Raw genomic sequence first — 16,309 nt, forward strand, 5'->3', positions numbered from 1 at the left:
TCACTTGGCGTAACCAGTGTGTCTCAGAGCACAGCAACATATAAATATACACAGAACAGATCTCACCACAGGCCCTACAGGCCAACCTTTCAACCTTCTCGAAGGTCAGTTAACTCTTCGCTCCGATATAGGCACATGGATGAAAGAGAAAAACCGGGGCCTACCTAACAGTCTCTTAAATGTCCCTAATGTACCTGCCTCTACCACCATCCCCAGCAGCACGTCCCAATCACCCACCACTCCGTGTAAAAAAGAAACTTTCCTCCAATCACCTGAAAATTATGCTGTCTCGTATTAGCCATCTCTGCCCTGGGAAAAAGGCACTCAGTCAATGGTTTTTATCAATTTATACAGCTCTAACAAGTGTCCTTGCTCCAAAGAGAAAAGCCCTGCTTATTGTTCCATCTGAACTGTTCCTCTAGCCAAACCACTCACAGCCAGGGAAATCAGCGGGTGGACAACACAGGAGGAGCAACACCTTATATTCCGTCAGGGTAGCCTCCAACCTGATGGTATGAACGTCGATTTCTTAAACTTCTGGTAATGCCCCCCTCACCCCCACTTCACTATTCCCCATTCCCATCTCACCTTATCTCCTTACCTGTCCATCACTGCCCTCTGGTGCTCCTCCCCTTTCCTCCAGGTCTCCTGTCCTCTCCTATCAGATTCCCCCTTCTCCAGCCCTGTATCTCTTTCACCAATCAATTTCCCAGCTTTTTACCACTCCTCCCCCCCCCCCGTTTCACCTATCACCTTTTACTTCTTCCTCCCCTCCCCTTCTTACTCTAACTTCTCATCTTTTTTTTCCAGTCCTGATGAAGGGTCTCAGCCTGAAACATCAACTGTTTACTCTTTTCCATAGATGCTGCCTGGCCTGCTGAGTTCCTTCAGCAGTTTGTGTGTGCATCTGCAAATTTTCTCACCAGTGAGACCCATACTCCCAAATAAAGAAAACAACTCTAATTGCCAGGATGCTAACGTAGGAAAAGGCCAAGGGACATCTTGACATCTAAAGATAGCCAGAACCTGGACTCTACCTCTACTAACAGAAATTAAACAAATAACCAAGTTTTACCAGTAAACACAAGGACTACCATGAAATAGCCGAAGACTGGCTATAGGCTTGAAATCCTGCACGTGATACCATCAACTCAAAAGCCTGCAGAAGTTAACAGTTAGCTGGAACTAGTGTTAGGAGCATTTTCAAAGGGGATTGCTTCTGGTGAAGGATACTGGCTCAGAACTTGTTCTTCTCACAAATGCAGAATCATCAAGTTTGCCCAGCAACAAATGTGGCAATATAGGGTTAAAAAAGACAAAGTGGGAATCTTGGCTAACCAGAATGCTATACTAGGTTCTATTCTAAACTAGATGGCCAGAGTGCCTGCCACACTAACAATTGTAAGATACTCTGCAAGTAAAATACATGTTTAAAAACAACGCTGGAAACACTCAACAGGTTAGGAGACTCCCAGCCATGAAGACAGAAAGTATTGACATCCTTTAGAACAGAGATGAGGAAGAATTTGCTTAGCCAGAGGTGATGAATCTGTGGAATTCATTGCCACGGATGGCTGTGGACGGCAAGTCATTGGGTATACAGTATTTAAGTTCTTGATTAGTAAGGGCGTCGAAGGCTACAGGGAGACGGCAAGAGAATGGGGTTGAGAGGCATAATAAATCAGCAACAGCAATAGCACATCGAATGGCGAAACAGATCAGGCCTAATTCTACCCGAATGACTTATGGTCTTATTTCATCAGACTGAAGGGTCTGATAAAGGGTGTGGGCCTGAACCACTAACTATTTCCTTTCCTTTTTCTGCAGGTGCTGAGTTTCAGTACTTTCGCTTTCTGCTTCGAACCAGACAGGGACGGGCGAATGGTAGAGGTGACAAAACGACATTAGACCAGGGTTTCGGCAGCAGCTCCTGCCACAGGTTTTCACAAATGTGGTGATAGCAGGGACGTTTGTGGTCTGAACTTCAACTTGTCAACCAAATTGAAAATTCTGCATTGAATTCAGATTCACTAAGAGCAAGTGACTAAACCCACAGAGGACCTTGGATGTGAGAAAGCAGCCCTTTCACATTATACTGACACTGTATATAACGCCAGGATTATCCCACTCTTCTGAGATACCAGGGACTACGGGCCAAGGCAGCGCCTGCGCATGCGCACTAACTGAGCAACCCCCCCCACGCATGCGCAGCCCTTTCGTCCCAATTCCAATAAGATGGCGGCTGGTTTCCCTAGCAACCCTACACCATGGCTTTGAAAGAAAGCTGTTGCTGACTTTGCAACGCCCCTCAGCACTCTGCACGTGTTCCTTCGGCCCAGGAACCACAGCCGGAGTTCATAAGTGGCATTGCACGGCCCTCCTTCCGAACCCAGCTACAGGCGATCACCCTACCTTACCGAGACACAACGACCTCCATTTCGCAGCAGCGCGGCTTCGTTTCTGAGCATGCGCTGACGTCCGCGGTCTGAACATGCGCATTGGTCGACCAAAATTGAGGACGAGACCTCATTCCGCCGTGTAGGGCGGTGCGATTCTCCACATCGTCGCTTAAAGTAAGTTAATGAGTGTTTCTTGTAGCCTGATTGTGAAGAGAAGGACCATTGGTGGTGGTGAGGGTGATGAATAGAGCAGTGTAGTGCTCGAGAGGCACGCCGGGTAACGGCGCCGCCATTAATGGCTATAAAAGAAGAGCTTTCACGCGCAGTTTCAATCCAGTAGGGAAAATATTTAATGTGATCAACCTGTAACTTATATCTACAATGTTTAGAAATATTTATCTGTAAATATCTAACAGGAAACGGGGTATTTCACTGGACTAGTGTTTTTCCGCTCCATCCGACGCGCCGACTCCTCCGGCGTGCGTGACGCCGGCGCCGAGCGTAAGTCGCGTGCCCCGACGCCGACGGCCGCGGTGATTGACTGGGCGGCGCGGCCAATGGGAGGGCGCGGGCGCCGGCGATTGTCCTGCAGCCAATGGCGGCGGGGAGGGGGCGTGTCCGGGGCCAGCCAGCTCGGTGTCGGTGAGGCGAGTGTCTCTTTGTCTGAAGCCCTGGAGGAGCCGAGCCGGGCCGGGCAGGGCAGCGCCGGCTCCGTGCACCGCCCCGCCGCCGCTCGGGCACTTCGACCCTTATGCATTCTGCAGAGAGGGATCTGGAGGTTTATTAGAATCTTCGAAGAAATCTGCAGCCTGCGGTTTGTGAAGATTCCTCTCCTTTTTTTCCCTGGGATTTCAGGGCGGTGAGGCTGCAGAGTGGGGGAGGGTCCGGCTCTTAAAGGGACAGTCCCCGTGCGTGTGGCCCGCAAGCAGGAGGCAGTCCTGGCGCCTTAGATCCTCCTCCTGAGCAGCATTGGTGCCTGATCCGCTCCTGTACAACCGGCCTGTCGCCTTGCAACCGGCTCTTCAAGGGGCAGCATCTGTGCTGATGTCCGTGAGAGAGACAGCCTCCGTGTAAAGTGCCCCATTCTGTGTGTGGGGTGCTCCCATCAGTAAAATATTCCTGCTTGAGTGTGTGTGTGTGTGTGTGGTGGGGGGGGAGGAGATATCGCATTTAAAGGCTGTGACTCACTATTGTCTTGTTTACATTCATAAATGAAGTGTGCTGCCTTTTATGTAAGGAGGAGTGAGCACACCGTAAAAATCTTGGTGCATCGGTAGAGATTGATAGATCATTGTCAGGTCAGCACTGATCTAATTGGTGACTGAGAGATCTGAATGGCCTACTTAGCTTCCTAGTGACCTGAATCTCCGAGAACTCCATTGGGCCCATTCTTCTAAGTTTGCAGATCGTGGAACCAGGGCAGATATTTAAAGGGGCACTTGCACTTCTGTCTGTATTTCTTAGAGAGGGTCCTCATTAGTGTAGTATGTGATTGCATTGGCATTTTCCCCCAGTGACCTTGGCCTTTCGGATTTGGTTTGCAGCCCATGACATAATAGTCACCTTCTTGTGGAGGTTGTGTCTAAATGGCTAAACTTTTTTTCAACTCTTGTCAGGAGGTCATAGAGGCCAGTCATCCTCCCGAGACTTGAGCACAACAGTCTAGGTTGGCGTGCAGTGAGCTTCCCTGTAGAAGTGCTGCTTTTCACTTGCATTAAACCCAGGTCCTCTGCACTCTTTGAAGCAGGCATGATAGGTCCTGCGGTGCTTTTAAAGCTGGGGAGCGAGTTGGTCATTTTCCCTGGGTGGAAACGTCAAATACAAAAGGGCATTGCAAGTTTGAGATGGGAGGGGACTTTAAGAGATTCACGGGGCAAGTTTTTTTTTATAAAACACAGAGAGTGGTAGGTGTCTGGAACTTGAGGATAGAACAGTAACGTTTTAGAGTGATTTAGACAGCAGGGGAAGGAGGGACATAGACCCAGTGTAGATGCTAGGGATTAGTTAAAACTGGCAGGTGCCATGGCTTGAATAGCCTATTCTGATGTTGTGCTCTGCTGAAATTGTATTTTTCTGTAATCATCATCCGGGGGGCATTGATGTTGTGGGCAGGACTCGTGCTTCATAGTCACTAGGTCTGAATCCTGGACTCCAGAGTGACTTACTGAGGACAGTTGAGATTGGGCCTCGCAGTGTTGGTCTTGCCCAGCAGCACCATTAATGGGTTAACGGAGTAATTCCTGGTGGGGCAGCACAGAGATCATGGGCTGGGCAGTCCCGTAAGGCGGCTCCCTCACAGTTCCAGACTTTGGGCTCTGCCTGGGTGAGGGTTCTTGCGTTCTTCCCGCGGCCGCGTGGGGTTATTAGCTGCAGGTTGCCAGCAGTGGATGACTGGTAGAATGTAGGGGGAGGTTGACGGGCAGGCAGGAAGAATACAATGAAATTGGTGTGGGGTGGCCAGTTGGTGGTGGTTCTGGGCTGGAGAATCTGTTTATGTGCTCTTTCATCTACAGTAATGACTTGGTTGAATGGACCAGAGGAACTGCAGCCAGATTTACTGACAAGACAAACGCAGGGTAGTCCAAGTTTGTGGAGTGTGTGGTTGGACATTCAGAGGGTTAAGTGGACAAGAGGTTAGCAGTTGTGGCAAATTGTGGATAAGTACAATGTTCATCCAGTTTTGGGGGGGGGGGCAAGAATGACCAAGTTATTATTTAAATGGAGCAAGACTCCAAACTACTGAGGTTCAAAGGTCTGGACCCACAGTAAGTTGGCATTGCAAGTACAGCTGGTAATTAATACGACCAGTGGAACAATAGCCTTTATTGCAAGGGGCGTGGAGTATAAACGGGGGAAGGTTTTGATGGGATTCTGTAGGACGTGAATGGGACCACGGCTGGAGAGCTGTGTATGATTTCAGTTGCTGTAGTGAAGGAACGATGCATTCAAAATATGGGGAGGGGGTGTCAGGGATGCCTTTTTTTTATATAGGGCATGGAACGCCTTACCAGGATGGTGTAGAGGCAAATACATTTTTATAAATTATTAGATGGGCTCATGGATGATAGAAAAGTAGAGGGCTGTGTAGGAAGGGAGGGTTAGAGTGGGTAGTACTGGTCTATGTTGGAGGGTTCATGGGCTTGGTCCCTGCTATTGAACAGTTGATGTTCAGAGGGGACCTACACACATGGAGTTTAGAAGGACGAGAGGTTAGATTCAGAGGAGGGACGTAAACAAGCTGAGAGGACATTTCACTGAGTATGGTGATCGCGAGCTTCGTGGGAGGAGCAGGGTGGAGGTGAGGAGGGGTTTCTTATCTCCGGAGGGTTTTGCATCGTTGGAGTTGTCGAACTCAGAGAGCTGTGGTAGGAAGAGTTGTCAGATCGCAAGGGAGCCGGAGTATGGAAGAGAAGGGCGATGGTAGTGACGAGGTGGAGGGCGAACACACTGCGATCTTCTCAGAGAGCGAGGCAGACTGACCTGCTGCTGCTGCTTGTGTAAGGCAGTGATGGCGATAGCATTCATTGTCTGTCCCAGCTGAGAGCCCAGCCGATTGGGTGGTCTGGAGTCACAAGTAGGGCAGGTTATGTAAGGCTAGCAGATTTCATTCCCCAAAGGACATTCGTGAGCCAGATGTGGTTTCAGATAGTTTTATAGATACCACTGCCGATATATTTTTTTTCAAAGTCCAGACTTAATTCATTATGAATTTAAATTCAGCTGTTGCCATGGTGTCTGTCTCTCAGCAGTATCAGCCGTGTTGATCTCACGCCGCTTTGGTGCCAGATCCAACATTTTACCCAGCCCCGGGGCCGATTTCTCAGCTAAACTAGCTACAAAAGGATTAGCGGGTCTCATTATTTCATTGTAGTCTGTGACATCTTACTGTGCACAATCTGAATGCTGTACATGTGTCATGTAGGTGAGTGTGCTTGCGAGCAATTTTGTCAGCTGGCTCGGGGCTGCTACAGAAAAGGGGGCCTTTATCTTCCTTGTACTTGGTTTTAAAGAGTCCGGCTTGAAGAGGTGGGGTTTACTGTGCTGGGGAGGGAAGGGATTTTCTGCCTAGTGCTCTTTGCAAATGAGTTGTTGATGCGGCCGGTTAGGTTGATTGGTACAACACTTCCGAGGAGTACTCTTTGCTTTGTGTGTCCCGGGTTTTGCCTTGACACTGGCCGTAAAGAAGCCAGACAACCAAACACTCTGCGAACAGCACAATAGCGGCAATATCCCAAACAATAATTGCCATGGGGGGGAGTTTGAGTTATGAGGAGAAATTGGATATTCTTATCACAAACAAGCGAAAATCTGCAGATGCCGGAAAGCCAAGTAACACGTGCAAAATGCTGGAGGAACTCAGCAGGAACCAGGCAGCATCCGTGGGAAGGAGAGTGCTGCGGAAGGGTCTCGGCCCAAACTGTTGACTGTAGGCTTTCCCAGAGATGCTGCCTGGCCCGCTGAGTTCCTCCAGCATTTCGTGTGTGTTGCCCGGATATTCGTGCTTCTTCCCCTTTCCTGATGAAGGGTCTCGGCCCAAAGCGTCAACTGTTTATTCTCCTCCTCAGATGCTGCCTGGCCTGCTGAGTTCCTCCAGCATTTTGTGTGCGTTGCCCTGGATTTCCAGCATCTGCAGAACCTCTTGTAAGCCTCAGGCGAGGGCTGTTCTCCCTCGAGCTCGGGAGGCTGAGGGGTGACCTCGGAGAGGTATGGAGTCACTGTCTTTGCCCCGGGGTAGGGTCGTGTAAGACTACAGGACAGAGATTCCGGGTAAAGGTTCAAAGGGGACCTGGGAGGCAATGTTTTCTCACAGGGTGATGGCCATTAGTATTGACCTGTATTCAGTTACAACATTCAATAGGTAATTGGACAGGTAGATGGATAGGAAAAGTCTCGGGGGATTTTGGCTCAGGTAGGCGGCTTGCCTGATACAGATGAGTTGGGTAGAAAAGCCCCTCTTTGTGCTGTATAATTCTGAGGCCATTCAGTCTAAAGCCAATCCCCCAGTTCCAGAAGATCATGTCAAAGCCAACATCTTCACAGCTTGTCAGTTCCAACTCAAACCTATTTTCACAAATACCCCAATACCCTTGATCCCGTTTCCCTGCTTTCTCGAGCTCCCTCTGCACCCTGACACGGCGGTCTCCCCGTCCCTTTGGGGTTTAGCTTCGGTGCCTTTACAGTCAGCTCGAGTCCCCGCCTCACAGACCTTTGTAACTCAGTAATTAACCAACAAATTTCATGACATCTGTCAGTGATGATGGAAGATTCTGGTTCTGAAACAGGCCCTTCGGCCCACAGTGTCTGTGCTGGGCATCGTTTATTCTAGTTGGATAGATTCAGATTTATTTCTCACGTGTACATTGAAACACACAGTGCAATGCTTCATTTGCGTTTCCCGAGCCACTGTCTCTGTAATAGTATAATGCTAACCGCTAAGCTACTGATCCTTCCAACTTTTGCCCAGCATTTTGACCTTTGGTCCCTGGCCGCAAAACGTTAACTTGGTTGATCCCTGCACAAGCAGGAAGGTGTACGCCACTGCTACTTATAGACCAAACCGTTTCTCTTTCCCACTTCTGGTAAGGGGTCTCAAAGTTGTTGACTGACTTGCAGTCCATTTCCAAAATCTTCTGTTTCTCTAAAGAACAATAAGCATTTATTTGCTGAATTCTCTTTCGGAGTTCAGTGCTTGATGCTGCTGTCTGTAATTTGTTAGAGCTCTCTGTTGCTGTGCGAGTGACGTTTGGTCAAATGCTCTTTTTGCAGGGGATTGGAAAGGCGAGCTCGGTTGACAGAGGTGCTCGACGTCGAGGCTGAGCCATTGCGCGAGGGGGGCGGCCGAAGCCGGCGGCTGAGAAGGGAAGCCGGCCTCCGAGGATGGACGAGGACGGTGGCGGGGGCAAGAAGGCCGCCGCGGAGCCGGTGCTGAATCCGGGCGCCGGGCCGCGAGCCCATCCGGCGAGAGACAAGGGCACCCAGACGGCCGTCGAGAAGCCCTTCAAGTGCGGGGACTGCGGCAAGGGCTTCGGCACCCAGTCCGAGCTGGACAGCCACCGGCGCTGCCACACCGGCGAGCGCCCATTTGCCTGCGTGGTCTGCGGCAAGGGCTTCAGCCGCTCCTCCGACCTGCGGGTGCACCAGAGGGTGCACACGGGCGAGCGGCCCTTCACCTGCCCCGTCTGCGACAAGAGCTTCACCCGTTCCTCGCACCTGCTCACCCACCAGCGCGTGCACACCGGCGAGCGGCCCTACAGCTGCTCTGTCTGCGGCAAGGGCTTCACCCAGCTCTCCAACCGGTTGCGGCACCAGCGCCTGCACACCGGCGAGCGGCCCTTCTCCTGCCCCGTCTGCCGCAAGGGCTTCACTGACTCCTCCACGCTACTGCGGCACCGCCGCCTCCACACCGAGGAGCGGCCCTTCGTCTGCTCCGTCTGCGGCAAGGGCTTCACCCGCTCGCCGCACCTGCTCACCCACCAGCGCGTGCACACCGGCGAGCGGCCCTTCGCCTGCTCCATCTGCGGCCGCAAGTTCACCCAGTCCTCCCACCTGCTCACCCACCAGCACAGCCACAGCGGCGAGCGCCCCTTCCGCTGCTCCATCTGCGGCCGCGGCTTCGCTCAGCTCTCGCTGCTGCTGGCCCACCAGCACGTGCACGCCGAGAACAACCCCGTCCGCTACCCGGAGGAGGAGGAGGAGGAGGAGCGGCGGCGGCAGCAGGAGGGCGAGGGCGCGGCGGCCGGGGAGGAGGCGGTCGCCGGGGAGGACCCGGTTCCCGGGGAGGGTCTGGACCCCGGCGCCGCGCCGCCCCTCATCTCCCCCTCTGCCCCCGCCTCCCTGCTGCTGACAGGCCGCCCGTCCCGCGCCGGTGAGCGGCCCTTCAAGTGCTCGGTGTGCGCCAAGGCCTTCACCTGCCTGTCACACCTGCTGAGGCACCTGCGGGTGCACAGTGGCGAGCGGCCCTTCCAGTGCTCTGTCTGCGAGAAGGGCTTCACCCAGTCCTCCTCGCTGCTCACCCACCAGCGCATCCACACTGGGGAGCGCCCCTTCTCCTGCTCCGAGTGCGGCAAGGGTTTCTCTCGCTCCTCCCACCTGCTGCGGCACCAGAGGGTCCACGTCTGAAGGGGCAGGAGGGGAGGGGAGGGGAGAGATTGGGCCCCCCCCCCAACCGTCTTTCCTCCAGTCTGCTCGTCTGTCTGTGCTTCTGATCATCTGTGTCCAACCAAACCGCCTGGGTTTGTTTTAATCCATCCCCCCCCCCGCCCCCCACGCTTTTGAATTCCCTTTTGGCCTCAGAGCCTGGATGGTAATATTGGGGTGGGGTCTGGCTGAGGGAGAAATCGAGGGTGGGGAGTGTTCTGCCAAGATGCCCACTGCACTGCTCCAGACATCCAGATTCGGTCCTGGCACCCCCGTGCAGTCCGGGTGGTGTTGGCATATTGACCAAGTGGGACTTCCCCCAGGGATTCGACCTTTCTTCCACGTCCCAGCAGTTGCTCGGTTACCCCCGTCACAAATTCCCTCCGCAGCGTAGCCGAGGAGGATGGTCCGGGTGAGGGTTGTGTGGGAATTAATTAGCCTAGGATTAGCTTCTGTGGGTGATTGGCGGTCAGTATGGACTCACTGGGCCTAAGGAGTTTCTCGGCCCTCTTTCCGTCCCCATTTCCTCCTTTCTCCCTGGTTCCCCTGCCCTCTGCTTCCCCTGACTCGATCCCTGCCTCCCTTTGTCATCATCTTGCCCTCCTCCTCTTGCCCCACCCATCCCTGTCCCATCCCATTCCTCCCTCTGCCAGCCCCCCTCACTCCATCCCGCTCTTACCATCACCTCCCTCACCAGAGAGCCTGTGGGGTGATGGCGGACCATGGTGAGTTTTGGCCTAAAAGAGAAAGGTTGGAGCACAGATAGCGGGTGAACGGTGGTGGGGGGCATGTTGGTATTAGATTTGTGGAGCATTCTGTACTTTTCTGTGACAGTCAGCGTGTTCCACTCCCAGCCCTGTACCCCACTCCTTTGGGCCTGGTTTCCCCTTTCCAGTGCGTTCTGGGTGAGAGGGTGTGCACTCACCCCCTCCACCTCTGGGGCGCGAGTTGGGTGATCACTGCGGCCAGAGCTGGCGTGTGTGTCAAAACGGGTGATTGCTAACATTGGTGTTGGGCAAATCTGAAAGAACTAGGGGAGAATGAGGAAGTTGAACCCCTCTCAGGCTCTCTGTCGGGGATTCTCCGTGAACGAGGTCCAGTTCAGACGCACTGAATTTTGACCCACAGTCACTTGATTTACAGAAGGCGGAACTTTTTCCCAAAGACGTTTTCTTCGGCAAAATCCTGCTGGATGACAGAGGAAGTTCATCAGAGTCAGAATCAGGTTTATTATCACTGGCATGTGTCGTGAAATTCATTCCAGGCATTTTGGTGCGTTGTGCTCTCGAGTCAGGCAGGGGAAGGGCAAATCATTTTTTTCTGCAGTGAGGACTATGTTGGTGGAGTGAAGGCCTGTGTGCCTCCACAGAGTCAAAGGGGGATACTTGTGAGTTGAGGAAGTTCCTGTGGGGTCTCTTTCGAGCAGGTGGGAAGGTTGATGTGGGGTTGGTTTCATCCACCAACAGGGGAGGGTGGATTGGTGTCTGTGGCCTGGGCACAGGAGGCGGCCACTGGGGTGTCAGTGACCCTGGTGTCAGGTTTCACTCGGAGGTTATCTGACAGCCAGCGTTTTGGATATCATTGCGGTAGGGTGCAAATCCTAGGTAGATCGGGGCTTTCAGTAGATTGATTTCTAAGGATCTCTGTATATTGTAGGTGATTCTTTTTTTCTTTATGTTAATCTGGTGCAATGCCTGGGAAATGGACGGATTGCCGGTGCATGGGGGTGGGGTGGGGTGGAAGTGGCAGAGGGGCTGGTGCCCTCTGTAAATCAGAGCTGATTCCCAATAATCGGGCTCGCGCGGCGAAGCCGTCTCGAATAAGCGCTTTCGAAAGCAAGGCAGCATTGTGTTTTTTTTAAACTAAAATACTGTGGAGGTGGAAGTCTAAGTTTTAAAGAAGCAGGAAATAGCAGATCAGGCAGCGTCCATGTGGAGAGAGTTGACTTTTCAACACCACAGCCTTTCTTCGGAAGCTGCGGTGGAGATGAGAAGGAGTGGGGAGAGGAAACGGGATGTGGGGGACGATGAATTAACAAAAGGGGTGATGGTACAACTGTGCACTGTCATCACTTGTTTTATTTGAAACTTCCGGCTGATCTCCTCTCCCCTGCCACAGACTATCCCTCCTGTTTTCTTTGCCCCCATATAACCCACCCTCCTTTCTTGCCATCTCCCCACTCTGCAGCCTGAAGTGTTTGCCTCTCTTTGCTGCTGTCTGGCCCCTCGGGCATTCCCCACACATCCTCTGTGTGATCTCTTCTGGTGTTTGCATTTGCTGTTTCCCCCCCCCTCCCCTTGGGCTGAACGGTTCACACCCCTATGGCATCTGGCCGACCGGCGTTGATTAACCCCCCCCCACCCTCCCTGCCCAGCACCCCACCCCTGCTGCGCCAGAGCATGAGCCCAGCCTCGAATGAGGGTGTGTGGGGGTTGGGGGAAGGGTTGGAATGTATGCTTTACTCAGCGCGGCCTTGGCGTTGACGGGCAGGCTGTTAACTGGTAAGGGGGTGGGCTTGACTCCCTCCCACTCAGGCCCAACGTTCTTGTGCGCAGACAAGCTGCTTGTAAAGATGCATGTTTCAGCCTGATCCCACAACTGGAAGAACGGAGAGGAAACCTTGCTTTATTTGTTGTTTCGGAATAGATGCTGTAAAATCCACCAAGTATTGTAAACCTAAGCTTACACTCGCTGTCTGTTTAAGCCTTGTTTCTGTTGAAGCTTACTTATCAATAAACTTTCTTTGTAGTTACCCATGATAGTGTGGTGCTTGGTGGCACTTTGGGAGGGGTGGGAGAGGTAGATGGTCAACCTCTGCTTTAAACATACCCGATGACTTGACCTCCAAAGCCATATGTGCAATGAATTCCATGGATTCACCTCACCCTCTGGCTAAAGAAATTCCTCTTCACCTCTGTCCTGAGGCTGTGTCCTCTGGTCCTAGACTCCCTCGGTATCGGAAACATCCTCTCCACGTCGCCTCTGTCGAGGCCTTTCAGTGTTCGATACGTTTCAATGAGATCCCCCATTCTTCTAAGTGCCAGATAGTACAGGTCCAGAGCCATCAAACACTCCTCGTTCGATAACCCTTTTATTCCCGGTATAATACATGTGACCTTTCTCTGGATGCTCTCCATTGCCAGCACATCCTTTCTGAGATAAAACAGTCCAGATATGCTCACAATACCCCACATACAGTCTGGCCAGTGCCTTACTACACCTCCTTTATATTCTAGTCCTTTTGCGACGAATGCTGTCATTGTATTTGCCTTCCTTACCACTGACTCAACCTGCAACCTGTCAATATGATTTCAGGTGTATTCTTTAAAAAAGAGGTTAACCGATTGAGTGGCTGTCCATCATATCTGATCATGACAGTTAAAGATTTGTGCAGTTATTCTGTGCTGCACGAGGAAAGCTGTGCGGGAAAGTGTTCCGGGGAAAAGCTGTTGCACTGGGGTGGAAACTGAGCTGGAGCCAGGTCGTATGCTTTCTGTATCTTTTGCCTGATGAGAAAAGGGGAGAAGACAGACAGTCTGGGATGGGTGGAGGGACTTCGATTATGTTACTGAAGCAGTCAGAAATATAGACGGAGCCCAAGGAGGGGAGGCTGGTTTCCATGCTGTGCAGAGCTGTGTCCACTATATGATGCTGCATTCAGGTGTGTGGAAATACTAGGCAGGGCAGGAGTGGGCTGGAACTGCAGGCAGGGGGCCCCTTGTGTTCTGTGCACTGGGACAACTGCAGCATCTGCAGGAAAGTTGAACCTGCAGTTTATGACCTTCTGCACACACGTGAATGCACCAGTGCATGAAAGAGATTTGCATCAGTGTCACAGGCATGTAGCGTCACATAAACAGCATTCACAAAAACATAAATTACACACATTTTTCAGAAGGAAATAGAACCAACTAAAATGAGGTCCAGTCTGGGGCAAGGTGGCCGTGGTGTTGCTATTCTGATGAGGTGGTTAGGGATGCCTCGTCAGTTCAAGAATGGAATGGTTGAAAAGAAGTAGCTGTTCTTGAATTGAGGTGTGGGACTTTGGGCTTCTGTACCTCTGGCGTGAGTGGAGGGGATCCCATGCAATGTTTGATCCTTAACTGCATTTCTGAGCATAGCTTCAACTTACAGGGTTCAGATCAGAGGCATTGGTCCCCCCCCCCATCACTCCTCCGATAATTGTATTTTGTCATCTCCATTTAATCCTCCCCTCAACCCATGATCCAAATGCCAAGAGCTCTCAATGAAGCCAGTGTCATACTTGAAAATCATGCCAGAGGCAGTCTCCCATGCTCCAGTGACCCAGGTTTGATCTGCTTCTGTCTGTGTGCAATGTGTGCACCCCTTGAGCCTGCATGGGTTTCCACACTCATCCCAAAGCTACGTGGATCAGTCTCTGTGCTGTATAAGTAGCTGTGGAAGGATGGGGACAAGGTGTGGGGAAGCATGGACATGTAAGAACTGGGGCTGGGTGGAACGATCCAAGAGCTGATGTAGACTTGATTTTCCCTCTGTGTGGCAAGAAATATGACACGGATGTTGAAATCAACTGAACGAGAATGACAGTGCTAATGCTGGACAGGTCAGTCGGCAACTGTGGAGAGCGAAGTACGTGTCAATGACTTTTCATCAGAGATGGGACAGGCTGGAGGTGAAACGTCTTTGATGAAGGAGGGAGGAGAGGGAAGGTATTTCTGATCCCATTCAGAGGAAGGGGGTGAACAAGAGGCAAATGGAACAAAGGGGCGGGGGAGCGGCAATCCTCAAAGTGAAGCGACAGTCAACAAAGCTGAAATCCAAAAAAAGAATACACTGCATCTGCTGGAAGTTAGAAACCTGGAAATACCCAGTAGGTCAATCACACCTGTAGGGAGAGTTTCTAGTCAATGACCTTTTGTCAGAACTGGGGAAAGGTGGAGGTAGAACAAGTATTAAGATACAGAAAAGGCGGGGGGGGGTGAAGAGAATGAAAGTGATTTTCAACAGAAAAGGAAAAAAATGTGGGCAGAGCCAAAATCTAAGTGCAAAAGCAATGTTGGTGAATAAACATTAACCTGAGAGCAAAACTGTACAGATACTGGAAACAGTAAATGTTGGAACTAAAAGGTCCAGGCTAATGGAGGTGGTGCGGGAATGGGTAAGTCAGCCATCGTTGTACTGGGATTAAAGGGCTGGTTGAGCTCTCTCTGCTTCTGCTGTTGACTGATAACCTCTAGCAGGAAGAAGGAAACCACAATCAGGAATATGAATGCAGACAGTGGGGGTGGGGCGACTCACCCAATCCCAAAAGCCAAGGAGTGGTGGGAACAATGGCCAGGAATGCTGGTGGGAAGGGGGTGAAGGGGCGCCTGGTGGTGAGTGTGCAGAACGTGGCCAGAGAGCAGTGGGAGAAGATTTCACAGGAATCCCGTCGGGCAGAGGAATTTCAAAGTGGGCGCGTGGTGAAGTGAGAATGGAGATACCGAGTGGACAAGATGGGGCAAAGCTGCAGCCTCCATTGAGTTTGTGTGTCAGACCTAGTTGTTTTATACATGTGCTTAGGGCTCTTGGGGATGGTTTGTGGGTGGAGAGAGGAGATAGGGTTTGGGTACAGGAATGGAGGGAATTAGAAGACAGGCCGGAATCTAAGCCTCTGGTCTGCATTCAAAGGCCAGCAGTGAGGGTGTAGGTGAAGATGATGATCTGCCCTGGGGTTAGAAGACTGGATGGGTGGGGGAGGGGGATAGAGCTTGTCTTGCTCTTGTTGCTTGGTGCGTTCCAGTTTGTTGTGTTCCCTGTTGCCCTGCCAGGCATTGTGGGCACGATATGTTGGCACCGGCGTGTGTGGGCTGCCACAAATACATCTTTGGGTATGTTGGTTGTTACCACAGACATGTTTCACTGTATGCAAATGTACACCTGATAATAAATCTGTTTCCAAGATGCTGCAGATGCTGGAACCTGAGTGAGATGCTAACTGGTGGAGCAGCTTACCGACTCGGGTGGCATTTCCTACCCCATCTCTTCTCTCTCTCCGGCCCCAACCACTGCCTCCCTTTCCCCTCCTCCACCCTCTGCATCAGCCCATCATCCACACACTCTTCCCACTGGTTCGCCTCCCCTTAGCCATGCTCCACATTCCTCGGCCTTCTGCCTCTCTCGTCCCAGCATCAGAGATCATTCCCACTCTCCCCTCCCTCACCTGGACCCACATGTCTCCTGACTATCTCCCCTCTTCCTTTCCATCCCTGATGAAGGGTCTCCACCTAAACATTGACTGCCCACTTCCCTCCATCGACACTGCCTGACCTGCTGAGTTCCTCCACAGCTTTGTGCGTTGCTGGAATTTCCAGCAAGCTCGGTCTCTGTTGCGTCTCCAGGCAGCATCTGTGGTGGCACTGAGGTTGTTTAAAATACAGGTGGGATCTATGGGCTTCACCAAGTTTGGTAAATGTATTATCAAAGTACATGTTGTAAATGTCACCCATATACTTACTGTCTTGCAGGCATTTACAAGTGGGGGGAGGGGACTGTAAAGACCGACAAACCTCCAATGTGTAAAAGAAGACAATTTTTTAATATTTCAAAATATACTTTATTCAAAAATAAAATTATGTACAATAAACCATTCAATGACTCTCAATCCTTTACATATATTTCCCTTATGCTCTCTACATATACATACTTCTGGCCACCCACGTGGCGCTCCGTTGGTTCACCTTACCACACCATTGTTGAGGGGTAAACTCCCCGCCCCTGACCCCTCCCACTCCTGCGGAAGAAACCTAAAC

General features: G+C 51.6%; 2 protein-coding genes across 4 annotated transcripts in view; one reads left to right on the forward strand and one right to left on the reverse strand.

Annotated features, from left to right (window-relative positions):
• LOC134352486 (uncharacterized) overlaps positions 1 to 2,499 on the reverse strand; it is a 47,133-nt gene extending 44,634 nt beyond the window's left edge. Inside the window, exon 1 of the mRNA XM_063059759.1 lies at positions 2,418 to 2,499. Coding sequence (XP_062915829.1) covers positions 2,418 to 2,499 — 82 coding nt within the window. The remainder of the gene's footprint in view (positions 1 to 2,417) is intronic.
• Positions 2,246 to 16,083, forward strand: LOC134352798 (zinc finger and SCAN domain-containing protein 2-like). 3 transcript variants are annotated; one of them, XM_063060273.1, is made up of 3 exons: positions 2,246 to 2,573; positions 6,965 to 7,103; positions 8,166 to 16,083. In XM_063060273.1, exon 3 carries the CDS (start codon positions 8,277 to 8,279, stop codon positions 9,516 to 9,518), a length of 1,242 nt encoding a protein of 413 aa, XP_062916343.1. In that variant the 5' UTR covers positions 2,246 to 2,573; positions 6,965 to 7,103; positions 8,166 to 8,276; the 3' UTR covers positions 9,519 to 16,083. The 3 variants fall into 3 exon arrangements, with proteins under 3 accessions (XP_062916343.1, XP_062916342.1, XP_062916344.1); XM_063060272.1 differs by lacking the exon at positions 2,246 to 2,573 and adding an exon at positions 3,024 to 3,213; XM_063060274.1 differs by lacking the exons at positions 2,246 to 2,573; positions 6,965 to 7,103 and adding an exon at positions 3,024 to 3,213.
• The last annotated feature ends 226 nt before the right edge of the window (positions 16,084 to 16,309 follow it).

This window comes from Mobula hypostoma, chromosome 10 (genome assembly GCF_963921235.1).
Source record: "Mobula hypostoma chromosome 10, sMobHyp1.1, whole genome shotgun sequence".
In the NCBI taxonomy this organism is placed as follows: Eukaryota; Metazoa; Chordata; class Chondrichthyes; order Myliobatiformes; family Myliobatidae; genus Mobula; species Mobula hypostoma.

Coding starts and splice junctions, on each gene's coding strand:
- LOC134352798 (XM_063060273.1), top strand. CDS start 8,277: ATGGACGAGGACGGTGGCGGGGGCAAGAAGGCCGCCGCGGAGCCGGTG.